This window comes from Salvia hispanica, chromosome 2 (genome assembly GCF_029641045.1).
Source record: "Salvia hispanica isolate PSC_SH4W2 chromosome 2, Shi_PSC_v1, whole genome shotgun sequence".
NCBI classification, from domain to species: Eukaryota; Viridiplantae; Streptophyta; class Magnoliopsida; order Lamiales; family Lamiaceae; genus Salvia; species Salvia hispanica.
In genome coordinates, this window is record NC_142693.1 from 23,087,469 (window position 1) to 23,107,781 (window position 20,313).

The 20,313-nt window shown below is 37.8% G+C and overlaps 2 protein-coding genes and 1 long non-coding RNA gene across 4 annotated transcripts; all 3 read left to right on the plus strand.

Moving 5' to 3' along the window:
- The first annotated feature begins 1,193 nt into the window (after nucleotides 1–1,193).
- Nucleotides 1,194–5,307, plus strand: LOC125202688 (uncharacterized). Of its 2 annotated transcripts, none has more exons than XR_007173152.2 (3): nucleotides 1,194–1,283; nucleotides 3,940–4,009; nucleotides 5,046–5,307. It is a non-coding gene; the product is annotated as an uncharacterized LOC125202688 (long non-coding RNA). The 2 variants fall into 2 exon arrangements; XR_016135432.1 differs by having other exon boundaries at nucleotides 1,196–1,283; nucleotides 3,935–4,009.
- A 6,029-nt stretch (nucleotides 5,308–11,336) lies between these two features.
- Nucleotides 11,337–11,840, plus strand: LOC148931830 (uncharacterized). Its single transcript, XM_089064911.1, has one exon. It carries the CDS (start codon nucleotides 11,337–11,339, stop codon nucleotides 11,838–11,840), a length of 504 nt encoding a protein of 167 aa, XP_088921037.1.
- Nucleotides 11,841–14,425: 2,585 nt separating this feature from the next.
- Nucleotides 14,426–15,426, plus strand: LOC125202302 (uncharacterized). The gene is made up of 2 exons (XM_048100681.2): nucleotides 14,426–14,709; nucleotides 14,965–15,426. Exons 1-2 carry the CDS (start codon nucleotides 14,498–14,500, stop codon nucleotides 15,281–15,283), a joined length of 531 nt encoding a protein of 176 aa, XP_047956638.1. The 5' UTR covers nucleotides 14,426–14,497; the 3' UTR covers nucleotides 15,284–15,426.
- Nucleotides 15,427–20,313: the final 4,887 nt, after the last annotated feature.

Genomic DNA, 20,313 nt, shown 5'->3' on the forward strand with positions numbered 1-20,313 from the left:
AGCAATCATAGATGATGAAAAGTTAGCATGTCCTCTGTTCACACGATGACCTTCACAAGTATGTGGTCTCACCCACTTCCTAACTTCCCACATATCATCATGGACCCTTTGTGTAACAGAAACTTCCCACGAACATTCATTCGATTTTTCAGCGTCGATCTTGCTGATAATAGCTACCCCATCTTCTGTCGTTCCTACTGGAAAGTTGCATACGACATGCCACCTTCTTAGTTTGCTCTCAACGACTTAAACTGTCTTTGATGCCACATAGTCATAGCCGTCTCCACATGCAGCTTGGAATCAAATTTTATTCTCATAGCAATCCGATATGGATGTCTCTCATCCCAGTACATGTTGTTGTGTTCATTACCAACTTCATCAGGTACCTCAGAAGGATCACTTGGTATCTTCGAAAGAATTTCATCCCCCTAGGAACGTATTTTGGAAGTGGTTGTTCACCTTCCACAACGGGTTTACATACTACTATCTCATCATCAGAAGCATCACCAGGAGAATTGTCACTTAGACTGGCATTTGCCTCAGATGGTGCTGGCGACAATGGTTTATCATTATCTCGTACAATGCAAGTATTATCATCACGGGTATCGACAACATCTAACACGATCAGAGCTCCCATGTTCTGTAACACCTCAAAATGGCCTTGGATGAAATATGTTATTCCGATTAGAAAACCAGTGAATCAGGGCTTTCGGCGATTGTTTTGACATATGTTATTCCGATTAGAAAACCAGTGAATCAGGGCTTTCGGCGATTGTTTTGACGGCAAAAAAATGGCCAAATTAATTAAAAATAATTAATGAAAATTTATGAGAGGTATTGTACAATTATGATTAAGTATTATAAGTATAGTTTGAATAAGATTGAAAAAGAAATTAGACTTTATACGGTGTTCGTATAGAGAATTTGAAAGAAGGGCAAATTGGTCTCTTCACAGACTAACCTATCCTCATGGCTTAGTTTGTAAATGACGTTATTTTTATTGCAATATTAAGTTTTATATGAGTATATGTTAAGCCTTAGATGTATAGAAAGGTGTAGAGATTTTAAAATGCAAATAAGTGAATTAGTGGGGACAAATGGCTAAATATTGTCCACAAATTATTTTAATTGTTAGGGATCACTTTTAAGCATGAAAATGGGCATTCTTCTCCATCATTCTTTCTCCCTTAAAAAAAATCGACAGCCCCTTTTCCTCCCTCCATAACCACTTTCTCCACAAAATTCCATTGATGAAGCAATTGCATGATTGGATTATTTTGGAGGTAGGTCTACCTTTCTATCCCAATTTTGAATCATATATTTTGGTATTTCAATTAGTTTGAGATGTTCAATTTTCAGACCTCATGACTTAGGGCAATTGATTGATTTTATTCTTTGAACTAACGTTAATACTTAATATTTAGACGTATTTGATTATAGTTTGAGCTTTGCTTTGAATGGATTGGAGATTTATCTGTAAAGTGCCATAGAGGACAAAACCCAAAGTTAGGGATGTTGGGATTTTATTGTTAGTTTGTTGGAAATGGTTTGAGAATGTGGTATAAACATGTTTTTCTTCATTAGTTTGGAGTGGATTAAGTCCTCTAGTTTTCAGTCTCATGATCCGAATTCTTTAGCAAGTTTAGAACAGTAAAAACCTTGATTTACCAATTTTAAAAATAACTCGAATGGGTCTAAAGGTTGCCTGAATTTTATTGAAATTTTAGGAGTTCATTTACTATATGTATAAATTGTTGGATAAATGTTTCTAGAAACTGTTCGATTTTGGTAGCCTGTGGTGAAAGGAGAATATCTCTTGAACCATTAGGAATTTTTGAGTGAATCTTGTTGCTTTGTAAACTAGACTTCCTGGGGTATTTGAAAATATTGGTTTACGCCTCTAGAGACTTTTGAATGAATACAGAACATTAATGAGAAATAGTCCAGTGCAGGTCATATATTAGAAGTTAAGAGCATCCGCAGCGGTGAAGAGGATGGTGCTCGTCCGTCCGTGCCGATGAGCACGGTGCCGTCCGTCCGCTGATGGAGCTTGTCCGTCCGTGCCAGCGGCAGGCGCTGCTCTTAGCTAAGAGCACGTCCGTGCCGCTGAGCAGCACACGTGGCGACGCCTAATTCGCCAACAGCATAGCCGTTGGCTTATTTAAAAAAAATATTTAAAAAATGCGAAATTAATTGAAAAAAATGATTTTAAATAAGAAAAAAATATTTCCCCACTTCCCAAAAAAAATATATCCGTTTTCTTCCCACTTATAATTTATTTTTCAATTTTTCACCCCAAAATTCACATTTTCATCTATAAATACCCTCACTTCAACACAAAAAAATCACATTCTCATCTATTCTATCATCATCTACATTCTCTTATCTTTTTTCCTCATACTCTCTCATCTAAATTCCCACCACACTACACAATGTCCGGCTCCGGCGATCACCCCTCCGGCAATCGCGGTTGGAACCACGATTGGTTCGACTCCAAGGCCGGATTTAGTCTGGAAACGCAATTTACGGCCCCTCCTCAAACCCAAGGTTCGCAAGCTCCGGGTGGCTACCGTCCTTACCCGGTGCACGACCTAAACGCCTCTTGGTTCGGGTGGGCATCCGAACCCGGATTGGGAGGGAGCAGCAGCTCTATTCCTACTCCTACTTCTACTTCTGTTCCTACTCCTCCTGTTCGTGGCACCCGCACCCCGTACACTCTGGGTGAGATGATGGCGATGTTCAAAGCCTACTTGGCAGTCTCCGAAGATCCGGAAGTTGGCACGAACCAGACCGGGGAAACGTTTTGGTGGCGCATCACTCATCTTTACAATGAAACCTGGCCGGAGGGAACCATCTATCGCAATGATAGTATGGTGCGCAATTGCATCTTCAGATGCAACGAGGCAATCAGTAAGTTCCAGTGGATTTACCTCCAGGAAGAGCGGTCGGCGGGGAGCGGCACGAGCGAGCTCGACATCATCACTGCCGCATTGGCGACCTACCAACGCACGGAGTTTAAACCGCTCAAGTACCTCTATTGTTGGCAGGAGGGGCGCTAACATCCAAAGTATAGGGGCGGCATAATAGCATCCTCCTCCAGCTCCTCTAGAAAACGGTCGAGGTCGGTAGCCCTATCCGACGACGCCTCCGATGATGTGGCTACCCAGCTTGCCGGAGTTAACTTGGGTAGCCCTGACGCTGGCCCGAGCAGTTCCCGCCGGCCGCAAGGAAAGGAAAGAAGAAGGCGACGACCACCCGCCGCCGCGCCTCGACTCCACCCGCCCCCGCCCCCGCCCCCGCTCCCTTTGTGCCTCCTCCACCCCCGAACAACACGTTGTGGACCCTCTTGGGTCAACTCTATTTGAACGATACGTCTAAGATGACTCCGGATCAACTTGCAACACATGAGCAAATGATTCGGGGTGTCAAGAGGCAATTGGGGTTAGAGGACTAGTCTTCCACGTGTGTAATTTTTATTTTCTAGGATTTTAATTATGTACTTTTTTATTTTCTAGGATTTTAATTATGTATTTTTATTTTTTAGTATTTTAATTATGTAATTTTTATTTTTTAGGATTTTAATTATGTAATTTTTATTTTTTAATGTATTTTTATAATGTAGAAATATTTTTAATAATTGGAGTATTTAAATTGAATAATAGAAACCTTTGAGCTTGTCCTTAGCTAAGAGCACGGATGTGGGTGTTGTGCTCTTAGCTAAGGACAAGGAGTAAAAGTGGGTCCGGGTCCACCTCCATGCTTTTAGCTAAGAGCACGGATGGGGATGCTCTAAATGATGAATCATTGAATTATTTTGCATTTAGGATTTAAAATCAGGATAAAGGAAAGGGTATAGTTTATAGCAGTATCATTTCCTTATAAACTTATGTGTGTTGTGATGCTATAAAGTAGCTAAATCCAAATGTTTGCATAGGATAGGAAAAAAGAAAAAAAGATCGGCGAAAGAAGAGACGACAAACAGAAAGGTTTGGAAATAAACGCGGTCCAGGTAGCATGCTCAGCACTTAAATGGCCTAATTCTCTTATGTTCTTTAATGTGATTATTATGTGACATATTGTCTTGGTAAATTATGAGTAATTATGTGATAAAAGACTTATGAAGTTTAATATGAGAATATGATGAACTGTTGAATGAGTTGGTATGAAAAATGCAAAGGGAAGAATACGATTGTGACAATAGGTGAATGTGGAAATGAGCATTGAGGTGAATATGATAAATGATTTATGTTGATGAGATATATACAAATATGATTACATGTGTGATGATGTCTGATCTATGTATCTGTGATTGAGGTGAATATGTGTTATGTTGGATATAAGTATTAATACGAAAATAAGTATATTTGACTGTGTTTACGCCCCGTGCTTGAGTGTATTATGTGGGTATAATTGGCATGTCATAGGACAGCAGCGCTGCATTATCTGGGATCACTCGTCTTCTGGATAACCGAAGCGAGGATCGTTCTGCTCTGTCTGATTATCTGTCTACACCCTAAATGGGTGGTCTGTGCGGAGTCCTCTTGAGGACAAAATCCGCGTATGCATCTGATTCTTCTGATTCTGGATTCAGATTCTTATTCTGTTTCTGATCTGGTCCGTGTACCCTAGTCTGTCACTAAGCACTTAATGGGGCTGATTATGTGACATATTGGTGATCTATATACGTGTGTTAATGTATGAATAATAATTGGTGATATGCATTTTACTTTGTATTCTGTCCTATTGGTTTACGAAGTGATACATGATTACAAATCTGGTAAATTCTATGAGATAGAAAATGATGACTGGGATTGATATTACTCATTGTTGATTTTTGGGCATCTGATGGTTATAGAGGAAATGGGTATGTGATGGTTATACGGGAAATGCTGCCTAAATTATGTTAGAAACTAATGAAATGATAATAATATAATAGAGATGGTAATAATTGGTAAATAAAACAATAATAAGAATTTTTAGAATTTTAAGTTGTATGATTTTTTGCATGAAGAAATTTTTTGGCTAAAGTGTTGAGTGTGCTACAGGTTAGTCGGCATTGGAGAGTACCCATCGATGTTTCTTCATGTCTGTCTTAGCGATGCATCCTTGGCGGTTCATTAAGTTCTATCAGTGATAGATCTTTCGAATGGTTAGTTGTGGCATGTTAGCACTATAATTGATTCGTTTCATTGAAGTTTCAATACATGCAATTTTGTTTACTTTATTCTCCTTTTTACTTTGTCTTTATTCAATCACGTGCTATTTATCTATTTCATTTGAGTTCGACAGTTTCCTTCGGGAATTTCATTGGAACAGCTGGCGTGCTTAACAGAGCTCAATTAACTTTGGTAGGGCTTGTATTAAAAAATGTTTTAATAAAACTAAGCAAGCTAAATGAAACTAAGAAAATTATTGCTACGAGAAAAAAAAAATGTGTATGTGCCAAAATGTGGGCACTTTGGGCTATTACATTGGGCTCAAGCCCAAGTTGAGGAGTAGTCCTGCAAAAACTAGATTTAATTGGCTCGTTTTAGGCCCAAATTGACAAGTAGTCTTGCAAAAAGGAGTATTAAAGTTTCTATAGTACTATATATTCAATGAATTGATATATTTTATAATATCTTTAATCTCGGCCCGATGCTTTCCTAGAAATCGGGCTCGGTTAGACGGGTTGAAAATACATCGACCTGAAAATGGAATCCAACCCAAAATTTCATCAAGCCTGAATGTTTGGACCCAATCCAGTCCAAATTTGATCTAGCTGAACTGTCGGACTGGGTTTATTTTGTAAGCCATTACAACATTATTATGAATTTATGAGATTTCAAATTCTAATTGATGTTTAACTTGTTAAAATTGAAAAGTAAAATTGTAGTTAGTGAGTTTTGGTAGATTAGTTAAAGTTGCTACTGTTAACGAGATCAACTCAAGCTCAAAAAACGAAGTGATGAAGAATAAAGAACTTGCAACTAATCATGTGTTGGAGCTGAAGAAGAATCATGCAGAAGCATGCAAGGTCACAAGTCCTGAATTAGTGAATCCGATCTGGAAAGGAAGCTTGACAGGAGTATCTTGATTTACAGCTGGAGAGAGCTCGTGGCACCTAGTATACTTGGAACTGATTTGCTTTAAGTTTTCAATTAAAGTAATTTGTCTTGTAGCTAGTTTGTCTCATAGTCATGCTAGGGTTTGAATTGATTCTAGACTCTTCTCTAGCATAGTATATATAGTGACACTGCAATGGAATCAGCCGTGAAGTTGAATGAATTAATACAGGAAACACTTCATCTTTCTTCCCAATGTTTATTGTTCTATTGATTCAATTGGCAATTTCCAGTTTGACCATGTTCTCCAGCATGGTATCAGAGCCTATATCCTAGGCTCTTCTAACTATCCTTACTCTTTCAATTCTTAACATTTTCTACTCCCATCATTATCTCTTTCCAATGGCTGAAAGCGACACATCAGATGTCACAAGATTCAATGCTTCATCACTACAAATCTTCCCTAATCACCCTATGTCCATTAAGCTGTCCGATGATAATTACCTTATATGGAAGAAACATGTGTTGTCCGCTGTGCGAGGATATGGTTTGGAGGGGTATCTCACTGGGGAACAAAACCCTCCCCCTCGAGTGCTAACCCCCACTGGAGCCACAGAAGTTGTGCCAAACCCAGCATTTTCTAGCTGGAATATGCAAGACCAACGTTTATCCCATTGGTTGCAATCCTCTTTCTCTGAAAGCACCATGGTGATAGTTGTTGGCCTTAGCTCGAGCAGAGACATCTGGGAAGCATTGGAGGCAAATTTTTCCAGTCAGTCAAGAGCCAAAATTATGCAATACAAACTGCAACTCGAAACGGTCAAGAAGGATGGACTCTCCATGACGGCTTACCTAAATAAGGTTAAAAATTATTGTGATCTTCTTGGAGCAGCAGGTTGCAGAGTGACGCAGGATGACCATATTATGCATATTTTATCTGGTTTGGGTCCTGACTATCACCCAGTGAGAGTGGCAATTACTTCAAGAGCAGAAGCTTGCTCCATTCAAGAAGCATCCTCCATTCTGCTTAGTTTTGAATCTGTGCTTGAAACAAAAAACTCAAGCACAATAAATTCTGATGGTTCTCTTCCTTCTGCTAACCTTGCTAAGTCAATGAATCAGAAGAGAGACTCTAACTACCGAGATGATGGGGCCAAAACCTACAGCTACAGAAATTATGGTGGAGGCAGATCATCCAACTTCAGGGGAAGAGGGGGCAGAGGAGCAAGAGGTGGTGGCAGATCTGGTGGAAACAAATTTATTTGTCAACTATGCCAAAAACCAAACCATTCAGCTGACAAATGTTGGTATAGGTATGACAATCCACCTCAAATGAGAGCTCAAAACCAACAATATTTTCCAAATGGTCCTACTGCCAACATAGCTCACACCAGAACTCAGCAGCCTTCACAGCTTGCCCCTTCTGAGTTTGTAGCAGATGGATCTTCCATCTCTTCTTGGTATCCTGATTTTGGAGCAACAAACCATATATCAAATGACTTCTCCAATCTGAATATGGCCACAGAATACAATGGAGGTAAGCTTCTACATTTAGGTGATGGTAATGGAATTCATATAGCACATATTGGTAATTCTATTTTCAAGCCAACTTCTGTTCCTACATCTAGATCTTTGTTCTTACACAATCTTCTCCATGTCCCTCAAATATCAAAAAACTTGCTAAGTGTATCTCAGTTTGCCAAAGATAATAATGTTTATTTTGAGTTTCATCCTTGCTTTTGTTTTGTGAGAGATCAGGTTACCAAGGAAATCATTCTCAAGGGCACCCTTGATGCTGGTCTCTATCACTTCTTTCTCCATAAATCACCCTCAAGATCCAAGACTTCAAGAACTTCCCAAGCTTATTCAGCCCCGCAAAATAAGAACAAAAGCAGTGTTCCTGTCTTAAGTTCATCATTGTCTAGTTCTGTTTCTCATTCAGCTTTTTCCACTTCTAGTTCAACTTTTAGCTTAGATCTATGGCACAAACGCTTTGGTCACTGTGCTAATGATGTAGTAAAGAAGGCTCTCAATCACTGTAATATTTCTTTTGACTCTATTAAAGAAAACAATCTTTGCATTCCTTGCTCAGTTTCTAAAAGCCATAGATTACCATATATGGATTCCATTACTAAACACTCTAATTTTCTTGAGCTTATACATAGTGATGTATGGGGTCCCTCCCCCATTACATCAAGAAATGAATTTAAATATTATGTAAGCTTTATTGATCATGCTAGCGATTTCACTTGGTTGTATTTGTTGAAAACAAAAGGAGAAGTTGAGCGTGTCTTTAAGCAATTCAAAGTGATGGCAGAAAATCAATTGAATGCCAAGATTAAAATCTTGCAAAGTGATTGGGGAGGATAATTTCAAGGGCTATCTAAGTTTCTTCTTGAATCTGGAATTATCCACAGAGTGTCATGCCCCTACACTCCTCAGCAAAATAACCTCGCCGAGAGGAAGCATAGACATGTAGTGGAAATGGGCTTGGCATTGTTAGCTCAATCTGGTCTTGCTAAACGTTTTTGGGATGATGTTTTTGTCACTGCCACTTTCATTATAAATCGTTTGCCTACTCCTATCTTAAACTCTCTCTCTCCCTTTGAAGTTCTTTTGAGATGCAAACCCAATTACTTTGATCTCAAGACATTTGGATGTCTCTGTTACCCCTACACCAGGCCCTACAATAAACATAAACTTGATTTTAGATCATGTCCCTCTACTTTTCTTGGATTTAGCTCCTCTCACAAAGGTTTCAAGGTGTTACTTCCCTCTGGCAAAGTTATAGTCACAAGAGATGTAATCTTTGATGAAAATGTTTTTCCATTCAAGGTTCCTGCCTTAAATCCAATTCCTACTCCCTCATCTGCATCACCACCCCCACCCCCACCAGCAGCCTCTCTACAAACTGTTTCTTCTCACTCAAGCACATCTCCGACCTCTACACCACTACCTCCTGATATATCTCCAAATATACATGCTAATCACTCACCTACCTTCCCTATCACTCCTAATTCCTCACCAGCAAATTATTCACCCTCTGAGTCATCACCAGCAAATGATTCACCCTCTGAGCATCCATCTTCATGTTCCTCTCCTCTTGATCCAGCAACTGATCCCAATCATAATGCCAAACCACGTCATCAAATGGTAACCAGAAGCAAAGCAGGGATTTTTAAGCCAAAAACATTCATCATCACCCTTGACTGTATTACAAGATCTGCTCTAGAAGCTCTTTTGATCCCTATTTGGAAAGCAGCCATGCTTGCAGAATTCCTAGCTCTACTGAGAAATAAAACTTGGATTCTAACTCGGCTTCCACCCGGCAAGAATCTCATAGGGAATACTTGGGTATTCAAGATCAAAAAGCATGCTAATGGTAGCATAGCTAGGGACAAGGCAAGACTTGTTGCTCAAGGATTTTCACAAGAGCCTGGCTTTGATTTTACTGAAACATTCAGTCCAGTTGTTAAACCTACAACCATTCGTTTGATCTTAACTATAGCTATTTCAGCTGGTTGGAAGATAACTCACTTAGATGTTAACAACGCATTTTTGCACGGTGACTTGGAGGAAGAAATTTACATGAGGCAACCGGTTGGATTTGAGCAAGGTGGTCCAACTCTTGTTTGTTAACTTAACAAGTCTCTATATGGCTTGAAGCAAGCTTCAAGGTCCTGGTTTCTCACTATACAGTCAACTCTCTTGGCTCTTGGTTTTTCTCAGTCAAAAGCAGATACATCTCTCTTTTACAGAATCTGTGGCAAAGAGATCACATATCTACTTATTTATGTTGATGATATGCTCATCACTGGATCCTCTCCATCTGCTATCAGGTTATCTCTCAGCTTAGTGATAAGTTTTCCTTAAAAGATCTAGGGGAAGTGAAGCACTTTCTTGGAGTTGAGGTTGCTTATACAGCTCAAGGCCTTCACTTGAGCCAAGGGTCCTACATCAGAGAGCTATTGGAAAGGGTCAAAATGCTTGACTCTAAACCATTTCCCACTCCAATGCTATCTAACCTCAAGCTCTCTAAAAGTGAAGGAGATCCTTTCTTGGATGGAAAACTTTACAGAAGCACGGTTGGAGCTTTGCAGTATGCTACTATAACTTGGCTAAAAATTAGTTTTTGTGTGAATAAGGTAAGTCAATTTATGGCTTCACCACTTGATACACATTGGAAAGCCGTAAAAAGAATATTGAGGTATTTAGCTGGTACAGTGGACTATGGCCTTCATGTGCAGAAATCTGAATTCAAGTTAATTGCCTTCTCTGACTCGGATTGGGCTGCTGACATGGATGATAGAAGATCAGTGAGTGGTTACTGTGTTTATTTTGGTAAGAATCTGATATCTTGGTGTTCAAAAAAACAATCCGTTGTGTCAAGATCCAGTACGGAAGCCGAATATAGAAGCTTGGCACAAGCTGTCTGTGAAGTAACCTGGATAACTTTTCTTCTTGATGAATTGGGAGTTGAACTCTTAGGAATTCCCATAGTGTGGGTTGATAATATGAGTACCATAGCCTTGTCAAGTAATCCAGTTCTCCATGCGAGAACTAAACACATTGAGCTTGATCTTCACTTTGTGAGGGACAAAGTTAAAGAAAAGAGATTGGAACTAAGATATGTTCCTACAACAGATCAAATTGTTGATGTTCTAACCAAACCGTTGGGATACCAATTCCTCTCGCGTCTTCGAAACAAAATGAGCATTTGTCCCTCATCCACACTTGAATTGAGGGGAAGTGTTAACGAGATCAACTCAAGCTCAAAGAATGAAGTGATGAAGAATAAAGAACTTGCAACTAATCATGTGTTGGAGCTGAAGAAGAATCATGCAGAAGCATGCAAGGTCACAAGTCCTGAATTAGTGAATCCGATCTGGAAAGGAAGCTTGACTGGAGTATCTTGATTTACAGCTGGAGAGAGCTCGTGGCACCTAGTATACTTGGAACTGATTTGCTTTAAGTTTTCAATTAAAGTAATTTGTCTTGTAGCTAGTTTGTCTCATAGTCATGCTAGGGTTTGAATTGATTCTAGACTCTTCTCTAGCATAGTATATATAGTGACACTGCAATGGAATCAGCCGTGAAGTTGAATGAATTAATACAGGAAACACTTCATCTTTCTTCCCAATGTTTATTGTTCTATTGATTCAAATGGCAATTTCCAGTTTGACCATGTTCTCCAACATGGTATCAGAGCCTAGGCTCTGATCCTAGGCTCTTCTTCCTATCCTTACTCTTTGAATTCTTAACCTTTTCTACTCCCATCATTATCTCTTTCCAATGGCTGAAAGCGACACATCAGATGTCATAAGATTCAATGCTTCATCACTACAAATCTTCCCTAATCACCCTATGTCCATTAAGCTGTCCGATGATAATTACCTCATATGGAAGCAACATGTGTTGTCCGCTGTGCGAGGATATGGTTTGGAGGGGTATCTCACTGGGGAACAAAACCCTCCCCCTCGAGTGCTAACCCCCACTGGAGCCACAGAAGTTGTGCCAAACCCAGCATTTTCTAGTTGGAATATGCAAGACCAACGTTTATCCCATTGGTTGCAATCCTCTTTCTCTGAAAGCACCATAGTGATAGTTGTTGGCCTTAGCTCGAGCAGACACATCTGGGAAGCATTGGAGGCAAATTTTTCAAGTCAGTCAAGAGCCAAAATTATGCAATACAAACTGCAACTCCAAACGGTCAAGAAGGATGGACTCTCCATGACGGCTTACCTAAATAAGGTTAAAAATTATTGTGATCTTCTAGGGAGTAGTAGCTTTCAATAGATTAATCTTGCTTGTTTCTATTCCATGGTAAGGGCGAAACATAGCATGTGATTTCTGCTACCATCAATAAATTTGTTTGGTACTTTTGCAGGAAATAGGTGAATAATAAAATTTTCTGGCCAAATTTTACTTACAATTATAATAGCCACAACCAGCTTTCTTCCTTCCACCGCCATTCCACCACTACCATGACAAATTATGGTGCTATTTCTTTCAATTAGGAATATGTGAAACAAACACATCATCTAAGTTTCTTCATGAATCTAGAATATAATTATTACTCCCTCTGTCCCAATCAAGATGACTCATTACTTAAAATGGAAACACTTTTATCTCTACTTTATTCCATCTCTCTTACTTTACTCTCTCCTCTTACCACACAAAATATAACTGCATAAACTCCCGTGCCGTTCAAGAAATGGGTCATCTTCCTTAGGACGGAGGGAGTATTATATATTTTCATAAGTTGTTAAGCTTTGATTTGCTCTAGTTTGTTTTATTTCCCTATCATTTTGTACCATATATATTAGAAATATAAGTAGTCTTTTATTATTACTAAGAATAATGAATGAATAAAATAATTTATCGATCATTCTGTGGTTCTCTTCCATCTCCTCAAAATTTTCAAATCTCTTTTCTCCTACTCTCAATTCTTATAATTTCTCTTATATGTGTTAATCCCAAATTAATACTCCCTCTGTCCCATTAGAAATGTAACGTTTTCCTTTTTGGATTGTCCCACTAAAAATGAAACGTTTCCTAAAATGGAAACACCACTCTCTCTACTTTTCCCTCTCTCCTACTTTACTCTCTTTTCATCAACTCACAAAATAACACTGCATAAAATCCCGTGCCGAAAACCAAATGTTTCATATTTATTGGGACGGAGAGAGTAGATTAATAAGTACTATATGGGAGTGATTTGGTAGCTAGTCTAATACTCATGTTGTAAGAATTTTAATATTTAGCCAACGTGTGTAGACAATAGTATCGTCAAAATAAATTAGATTGTATCTCGATTTATTCAGTTGCGTTTGGAATGTGATTAATCTGAAATGAAGCCACTAAACATTTATTCCCTAATTTCCTTTCTCAAAAGAAATATGAGCAGAAGGGGAATACAATAAAATTATAGTAATTGACAATAATAATTTATAAATAAGACTTTTTTTTAGAAACATGACAAAATTTTGTGGAGACAATTTTCCCACATACAGATAGGTGAGAATGTAAACACAATTTCAAAAAAGGTGCATTAATCACAACAAAAAAAACGTGTTACAAAAGGTGTAGAGTAGAGACAATTTCTAAAAAAAAATCTAATAAGCCCCACCATAACAAATTAGGAAACCCAATAATTTATCGCCTTTCACAAAAAAAATCTAATAAGCCCCACCATAACAAATTAGGAAACCCAATTATTTATCGCCTTTCACAAAAAAAAAATCTAATAAGCCCCACCATACCAAATTAGGAAACCCAATTATTTATCGCTACAACTTAGATATTCCATCACACGTGGCACAAAACAACTGGAGGCTGGAGCCACCTCACTTTTCCGGTTAGAATGTACTACTCCTCCATCCCGGCTAAGATAACATATTTTTTAGCCGGCACGGAATTTTAGGAGTTATTGGTTAAAGTGTTTAATTAGAGAGAGAAAAAGTGGGGCTCGCCACTAATAAAGATTGAAAAATCTGGCCCCTCTGTTTGCCTCCGGCATCGCCCCGAACAACAAAAAAAATAGTCATATTCGCACTAAATCAAGCTAATACTATAATTCCACCTCCTCCGTTTTCAAATCACGGATCAGCCACTGGATAAAAAAAATATTTGATATAGTTTACTTTATTCTCTTTCTTATTTTGCATTCTTCAATCATCTCAGTCCTTATTATCTTTTTACTTATCTATTTTATTTCATTCCCTTGTTCATTCAATTAGGCCACTAAACATTTATTCCTAATTAATCTTCGTAGTTAATAAAATATCGTAGTCAATCTATAATTTATAAATGAGACCTGTTTTATATAAACGTACAAAAATTGAGTGGACACAATATCCCCACACATATAAACGTGAGAATGTAGACACAATTTCATAAAAGGTGCATTAATAAAAAAAACACGTGTTACAAAAGCTGTACAAATTAAATTGATGAGTAGAGACAATTTTAAGCCCCACCATAACAAATTAGGAAAACCAATTACTCCCTCCGTCCCGGATAATTCGGATCACTTTGACCGGGCACGAGTTTTAAGAATTGTAATGAAAAATGAGTTGAAAAAGTTGGTGGAATGTGGGTTCTACCTTTATACATTAGTTTCATAATAAAATGTGAGTAGGAATGAGTTAGTGGAATATGAGTCCATTACCAAAAATGGTAAAAGTGAAGTGGGACAAATTATGTGGGACGGACCGAAATAGAAAACTGAGACGAATTATCTGGGACGGAGGAAGTATTACTTAGATATTCCATCACATGTGACACAAAACAACTGGCGCCACATCACTTTCCGGATTGAATATAAACGGATCACATTTGCATGAAACCCCAACCCTCCACTTCTATATATAGCGTATACATTTTAATCACAAAATCAACACACACAAACACACACACTTCTAAATTAAATATACTATCAATTAATATTCCCAATGGCATCATCCATGACCATGACCGCATCCTTCTTTGGTGGCGCCGTCGCCCCGAAGCCGGCCAAGGCCACCACCCGTTGCAGCCCGCTGGCGGTGAGGGCCTCGGCGGCAGAGAGCAGCAACACGACACGGGGCCTCACGTTGGCCGGGTTGGCCGCAGCAGCTGCGTCGTCCGACCCAATTAATGTCGCATTGGCCGACGTTTTCCCAGCGTATGTCCCTACTTGCATGACAATACCTAAGAGTATTATTCCCTGTGGTCTGTAAAGAAAAGTGGATGAAAAAAGTTATATTGAAATATGAGGTCCACTTATTAAAAATAGTAAAAGTGAAATGAGATATTCATGTAAACTGTCCAAATAAGAATTTATAAGACATTTAATAGTGGTTCACTTTATTATAAAGATTGAAATATTGAATCATTTTTTATCTATGAACTAATCTTTGATTTATTTGCTGATGGGTAGTGTTACCCCCGACCTCAAGGCGCTGACCCCCCTCGATCCCAAGGCACTGGACATTATTACACTCTCAAGATTTACGGTGTCGGAATACAACAAACGGATTCTGGCATCGGAACCGAACAATCCGGAGCCGAAGCTCTTGACATTTATGTCTGTGTTAAAGGCTGACAGTGTTAACAGCATTGCTGGGTATTACATTACCCAGGTCTTGGCTACGGAAGGTTTAGGCATTTCGACCTCATTCAAGAAGTACACCGCATATGTCCTCACCGTAGACGAGCCTGGAACCGTAATTTTCACTCACTTGGAACTCACTTCTTAGCTATCTTTTCGTGATAAAGTGCTGGCAGAGTCCTAAAAGCAATAGAGTATCAATCATTAAGTGTGTGAAAAAACTATCTCCAGTGTATAAGGCCTTTTATTGTACTCCCTTCGTCCATTAATAAATTTCTCATATTTGACTGACTTGTTTGACTTTGTAAAGAAAAGTGAATAGAAAAAGTTAGAGGGATGTGAGTCCTACTTTTATTTTTTAGTTTTATAATACAAAATATAGTAAAAAGTGAAATGAGACAGATATTTATTGGCGGACGGACGAAAAAAGAAAAATGGAACATTTAATGGTGGCGGACGGAAGGAGTAATAATTTGGAAATACTAAGTTTTTTTCATTACATATTCAACAAATTATATTCCCTATTTTCTCTTCTTTCCATGTTCGGCGGTATCTTCACAATCTTCTTCGGCGGTCCAATTTTCACAAAGTGTTGAGATATGTTACTAAAAAGATAAATGACTCTATTATTATGGAACGTACCAAAATGGCAAAATGACACTATGCTATGGAACGAAGAGGGTATTTATTTGGGCCGCTAAAAAAATGTACTGCAATGTGCATGAAATGTGGGCTGCTAAAATTGGGCCAAAATGTGGGCTGTTAAGTTGGGCTTGACGAGTATTGTCCTGCAAAATTATATCCATCTATTTGGATTTTTTTTGTTTTTCTCATTTTATTATCACACAGTTACACGAAGTTCATGTATTTAGGAGTATTTCACATTTTCTATTCTATTTCATTCTTTCTTTACTTATCTATTTCATTTCCTATTTCATTCAATTTTCCTCAATTAATACATTAAATATTTATTACTTAATCTTCATAGATAAAAGAAAAAAAAGTGGACAAAAGGAAATTATAATCAAATATAGTACTCCTAATAGACAATATATATAATATAAATAAGACTTCTATTATATTAGATCACTACCCCACAAAGATATACCTCATCGAACACCCGATATTGTTCGCAACTAAAAACGTGTTACTAAAGGTGGATATCCTTACCAAAATTGAGTAGAGACAATTTTTCAAAAAAAATCAAATAAGCCCCCACCATAACAAATTAGAAAATCCAATTTTGGTATATCATCACACGTGGCATAAAACAGCTGGACCACCTTACTTTTCCATATTATTTCAAACAATTATCTTTAAATTAAATATTTCCTTCGCATCATTCTAATTGAATCGTTCCATTGCGGTTATATCAATTATAATAAAATTCAATACATTTAATCTCGTTTACTTTACATTTGTTTTAATTATCTCCTACTTTACTACCATTGCTTACTTATATTTTCGTTCCCTCTTTCATTCTATTTTCATTCCAATGAACCCACTAAAATTTTATTCCTTAATTTTCGTATACTAAAAAGAAGTATGGGCAAAGGAGAATACAAAAAAGATATCATACACAATCTATACTTCATAGATAAGACTTCTTTTATATAAACTCACAACAACAAAAAAATGTTAAAGGTGTGATCCATACAAAAATTTGAGAAGAGACAATTTAACTAAAAATTCATATAAACCCCACCATTGAGGATCACCAATAATATAATCAAATTTAGGTATACCATCACGCATGGCTCAAAACATCTGCAGCTAGCCACCTCACTTTTCCATACAGAATAAATGGAGGGAGTATATTGTTTAACACGATTATCTTAAATTAAATGTTCCCTCCAGTCTTATTACATCTTATTACAGTTGATGAAATCACTGGCGGATTGTTGGATATTTTAGTGTAATTGGATTAACTTGATTGATCGGTTATTGTTATAATGATACATCATTTAAGTATGGAGGTGCGGAGTGCACACTTATTTGAATTCATTATGACGTTAGGGGCGAAGCCCCTAAACAGATGAATGGGGGTCTAGGGGCAGCGCCCTCGGGTAGCGGGAACCAAGGGGCGGCAGCCCCTGGCGGGGTCCAAGGGGCAGAGCCCCTGGCTGGGGTCGAGTTGTATTAGAAATTCATCCGAAAATATAATTTCTGAAAGTCAAAGGACTAATTTGCAATTTTGGAAACCTTTTGAAAATCAGTTATTTTCAGTTAAGATTCCCAACGGATACACTGTTTCGTCAACAGCTGCACCGGTTCGTCTTGTTCAAAATCTGATCAATTCTTCTGGTTCATGATCTCGAATACACATGAATTTTCTGCATTCTCTGAATTTTATCCGATCAAATAACTTTGGTAGAACCACCGAAATTGATTTGATCTGAAAGTGATTATCACGACTTTCAGATATCCGTTTTTCTGTTCTATATATTGGATCTCCCTAACAATGATCAAATCAATAATGTCGAACAAAGAAACGATGAAGGAAAGAGCGAAAGGTTTCGCGAAGTTGGATAAGTTTGCTGGCCAGGATTTTAGACGCTGGCAAAAGAAGATGCATTTCATGCTGACAAATCTCAAGGTGGTGTACGTTCTGAGTACTCTCATGCCCGAGGCTGTTGAAAACGAAACTCTGGAACGGACGAGGAGGCGGATGAAGTGGGAGAACGATGACTACATATGTCGTGGTCACATCTTAAACGGTATGTCTGATTCTCTATTTGATGAATATCAAAATGTTGAGTCTGCTAAGGAATTGTGGGATTCCCTTGAAGCCAAATATATGGCAGAAGATGCCTCTAGCAAGAAATTTCTTGTTGGTAACTTTATTAACTATAAAATGGTTGATTCGAGGCCTGTCATGGAACAATACAACGAATTGTTGAGGATATTGGGACAGTTTTCCCAATATGATATGAAAATGGATGAATCCATTTCTGTCTCTAGTATTATTGATAAACTGCCACCTTCTTGGAAGGATTTTAAAAATAATCTGAAACACAAGAAGGAGGAATTGAACTTGGTCGAACTTGGAAGTGATTTCCAGATTGAACAGTCCATACGAGATATGGAAAAGAGTTCTGTTAGTAATACTAAAAACATGGTTGGTTCTTCTGTGTACATGGTGGAAGAGGGTGAATCCTCAAAGGCTGGTAAAGAGAAACGTAAGTTTTAAGGGAAACGGAAATTTCAAGGGTATAACAGTAAGGATGGAAATAAGAAGCCTAAACTGACTTGCTGGAAATGTGGTAAATCCGGGCACTTCAAGAAGGATTGTAAGTCTAGAAAGGGTGGAGGAAAGGGGAAAAACGAGGCTGGTTCAAGTGGATCCAAGGATCCTGAAAAGCAATCAGGTTCGTTTTCTTTACCTAATAATCATTCTGTTGAGAATTATTATGCATCAATAATCTCTGAAGCATTTTATGCGCAGGATGATGATCTGTCATGGTGGATTGATTCGGGTGCAACATGTCATGTATGCAAAGATCGTCAATGGTTCAAGGATTTTAAACCAATTGAAGATGGATCTTCGTTGAAGATGGGCAACGTTGCAACTGAACAAATCAAGGGAATAGGAACTGTTAGCCTAGTATTTACTTCTGGAAATTCCTTAGTATTAGAAAACGTTGTATATGTACCTGGTATTCGTAAGAATCTAGTTTATGGAATTGTATTGAATAATTGTGGTTATAAACAAGTGTTAGAAAGTGACAAATACATTCTGTCAAGGCATGGTAATTTTATTGGTTTCGGTTATCTATGTGGCATGTTTAGGTTGAATCTAGACGTCTCTTTTGTTAATAATTCTGTTTGCATGACTTCTACAAGTATTAGTAATCAACTTAGTAAATCAGAATTGTGGCATGCTAGACTTGGACATGTACATTATAAGAGATTGAAAGATATGTCGAAAATGAGTTTAATACCAGCATTCGAGTTGAACAATGAAAAGTGTAAAACTTGCATGTTAACTAAAATAACTAGACAACCTTTCAATAAGAATGTCAATAAAGTTACTAAGGTTTAGAACTTATACATAGTGATTATAGTAATTTGTGTGATTTTCATTCAACTCCATCACTTGGTAATAAAAAGTATGTAGTTACTTTTATTGATGACGCTACTAGATTTTGCCATGTCTATCTCGGTCATTCCAAAGATGAAGCTCTTGATAAATTTAAAATCTTTAAAGAAAGTGTAGAGCTTTATTATGGTGTGAAAATTAAAACTCTTTGCACTGATAGGGGAGGTGAGTATTATGATCCAGCGTATATTGAATCGACTGGTATAGTACATCAAACGATTGCTCCATATACACCACAACAAAATGGTGTAGCTGAAAGAAAGAATAGAACGTTGAAAGAAATGATTAATTCAATGTTGTGTTATTCTGGCCTAAGTGAAGGATTTTGGGGTGAGGCTATGTTAACAGCCTGTTATTTGTTGAATAGAGTTCCTAACAAAAGGAACAAGATAACCCCTTATGAACTTTGGCATAAGAAACCACCAAAATTGAGTTATCTCAGAGTTTGGGGTTGTCGAGCAGTGGTAAGACTAACTGACCCTAAATGAAAATCATAGGTCAAAGAGGTATAGATTGTGTGTTTCTGGGGTATTCAGAGAATTCTGTTTGTTATAGGTTCTATGTCTTAGAACCCAATGACTATGTATCTGTGCACTCTATTATTGAGTCAAGGGATGCTGAATTTGGCAATGAGGATAGATTCACGTCTATACCTAAACCTGGAGGCATGATTGCAAGGTCTAGTAACTCTGATGATGTAACTGGAAAAGTGATGGATACACCTCCTGAGGCTAGGAGAAGTAGTAGAGCAAGAAAAGCTAAGTCTTTTGGAAATGATTTCCAATTGTACTTACTTGAAGGATCAAGAAATGAAATTAATTTTCAATATCAATATTGCTTTACTATTGGTGATGATCCAAGGACATACAAAGAAGCTATGGCTTCAAGAGATTCTGCATTTTGGAAAGAGGCAATCCAAGAGGAGATGGATTCTATAATCCAAAATGGTACTTGGATACTGACGGACTTACCACCCGGTTGTGAAGCTTTAAATAGAAAATGGATCTTCAAAACGAAGATGAAGGTGGATGGAAGCATAGACAAATATAAAGCCAGATTGGTTATCCAAGGCTTTAGAC

Coding starts and splice junctions, on each gene's coding strand:
- LOC148931830 (XM_089064911.1), top strand. CDS start 11,337: ATGGCTGAAAGCGACACATCAGATGTCATAAGATTCAATGCTTCATCA.
- LOC125202302 (XM_048100681.2), top strand. CDS start 14,498: ATGGCATCATCCATGACCATGACCGCATCCTTCTTTGGTGGCGCCGTC. Junction 14,710..14,964: donor TTGGCCGACGTTTTCCCAGC/GTATGTCCCTAC, acceptor GCTGATGGGTAG/TGTTACCCCCGACCTCAAGG.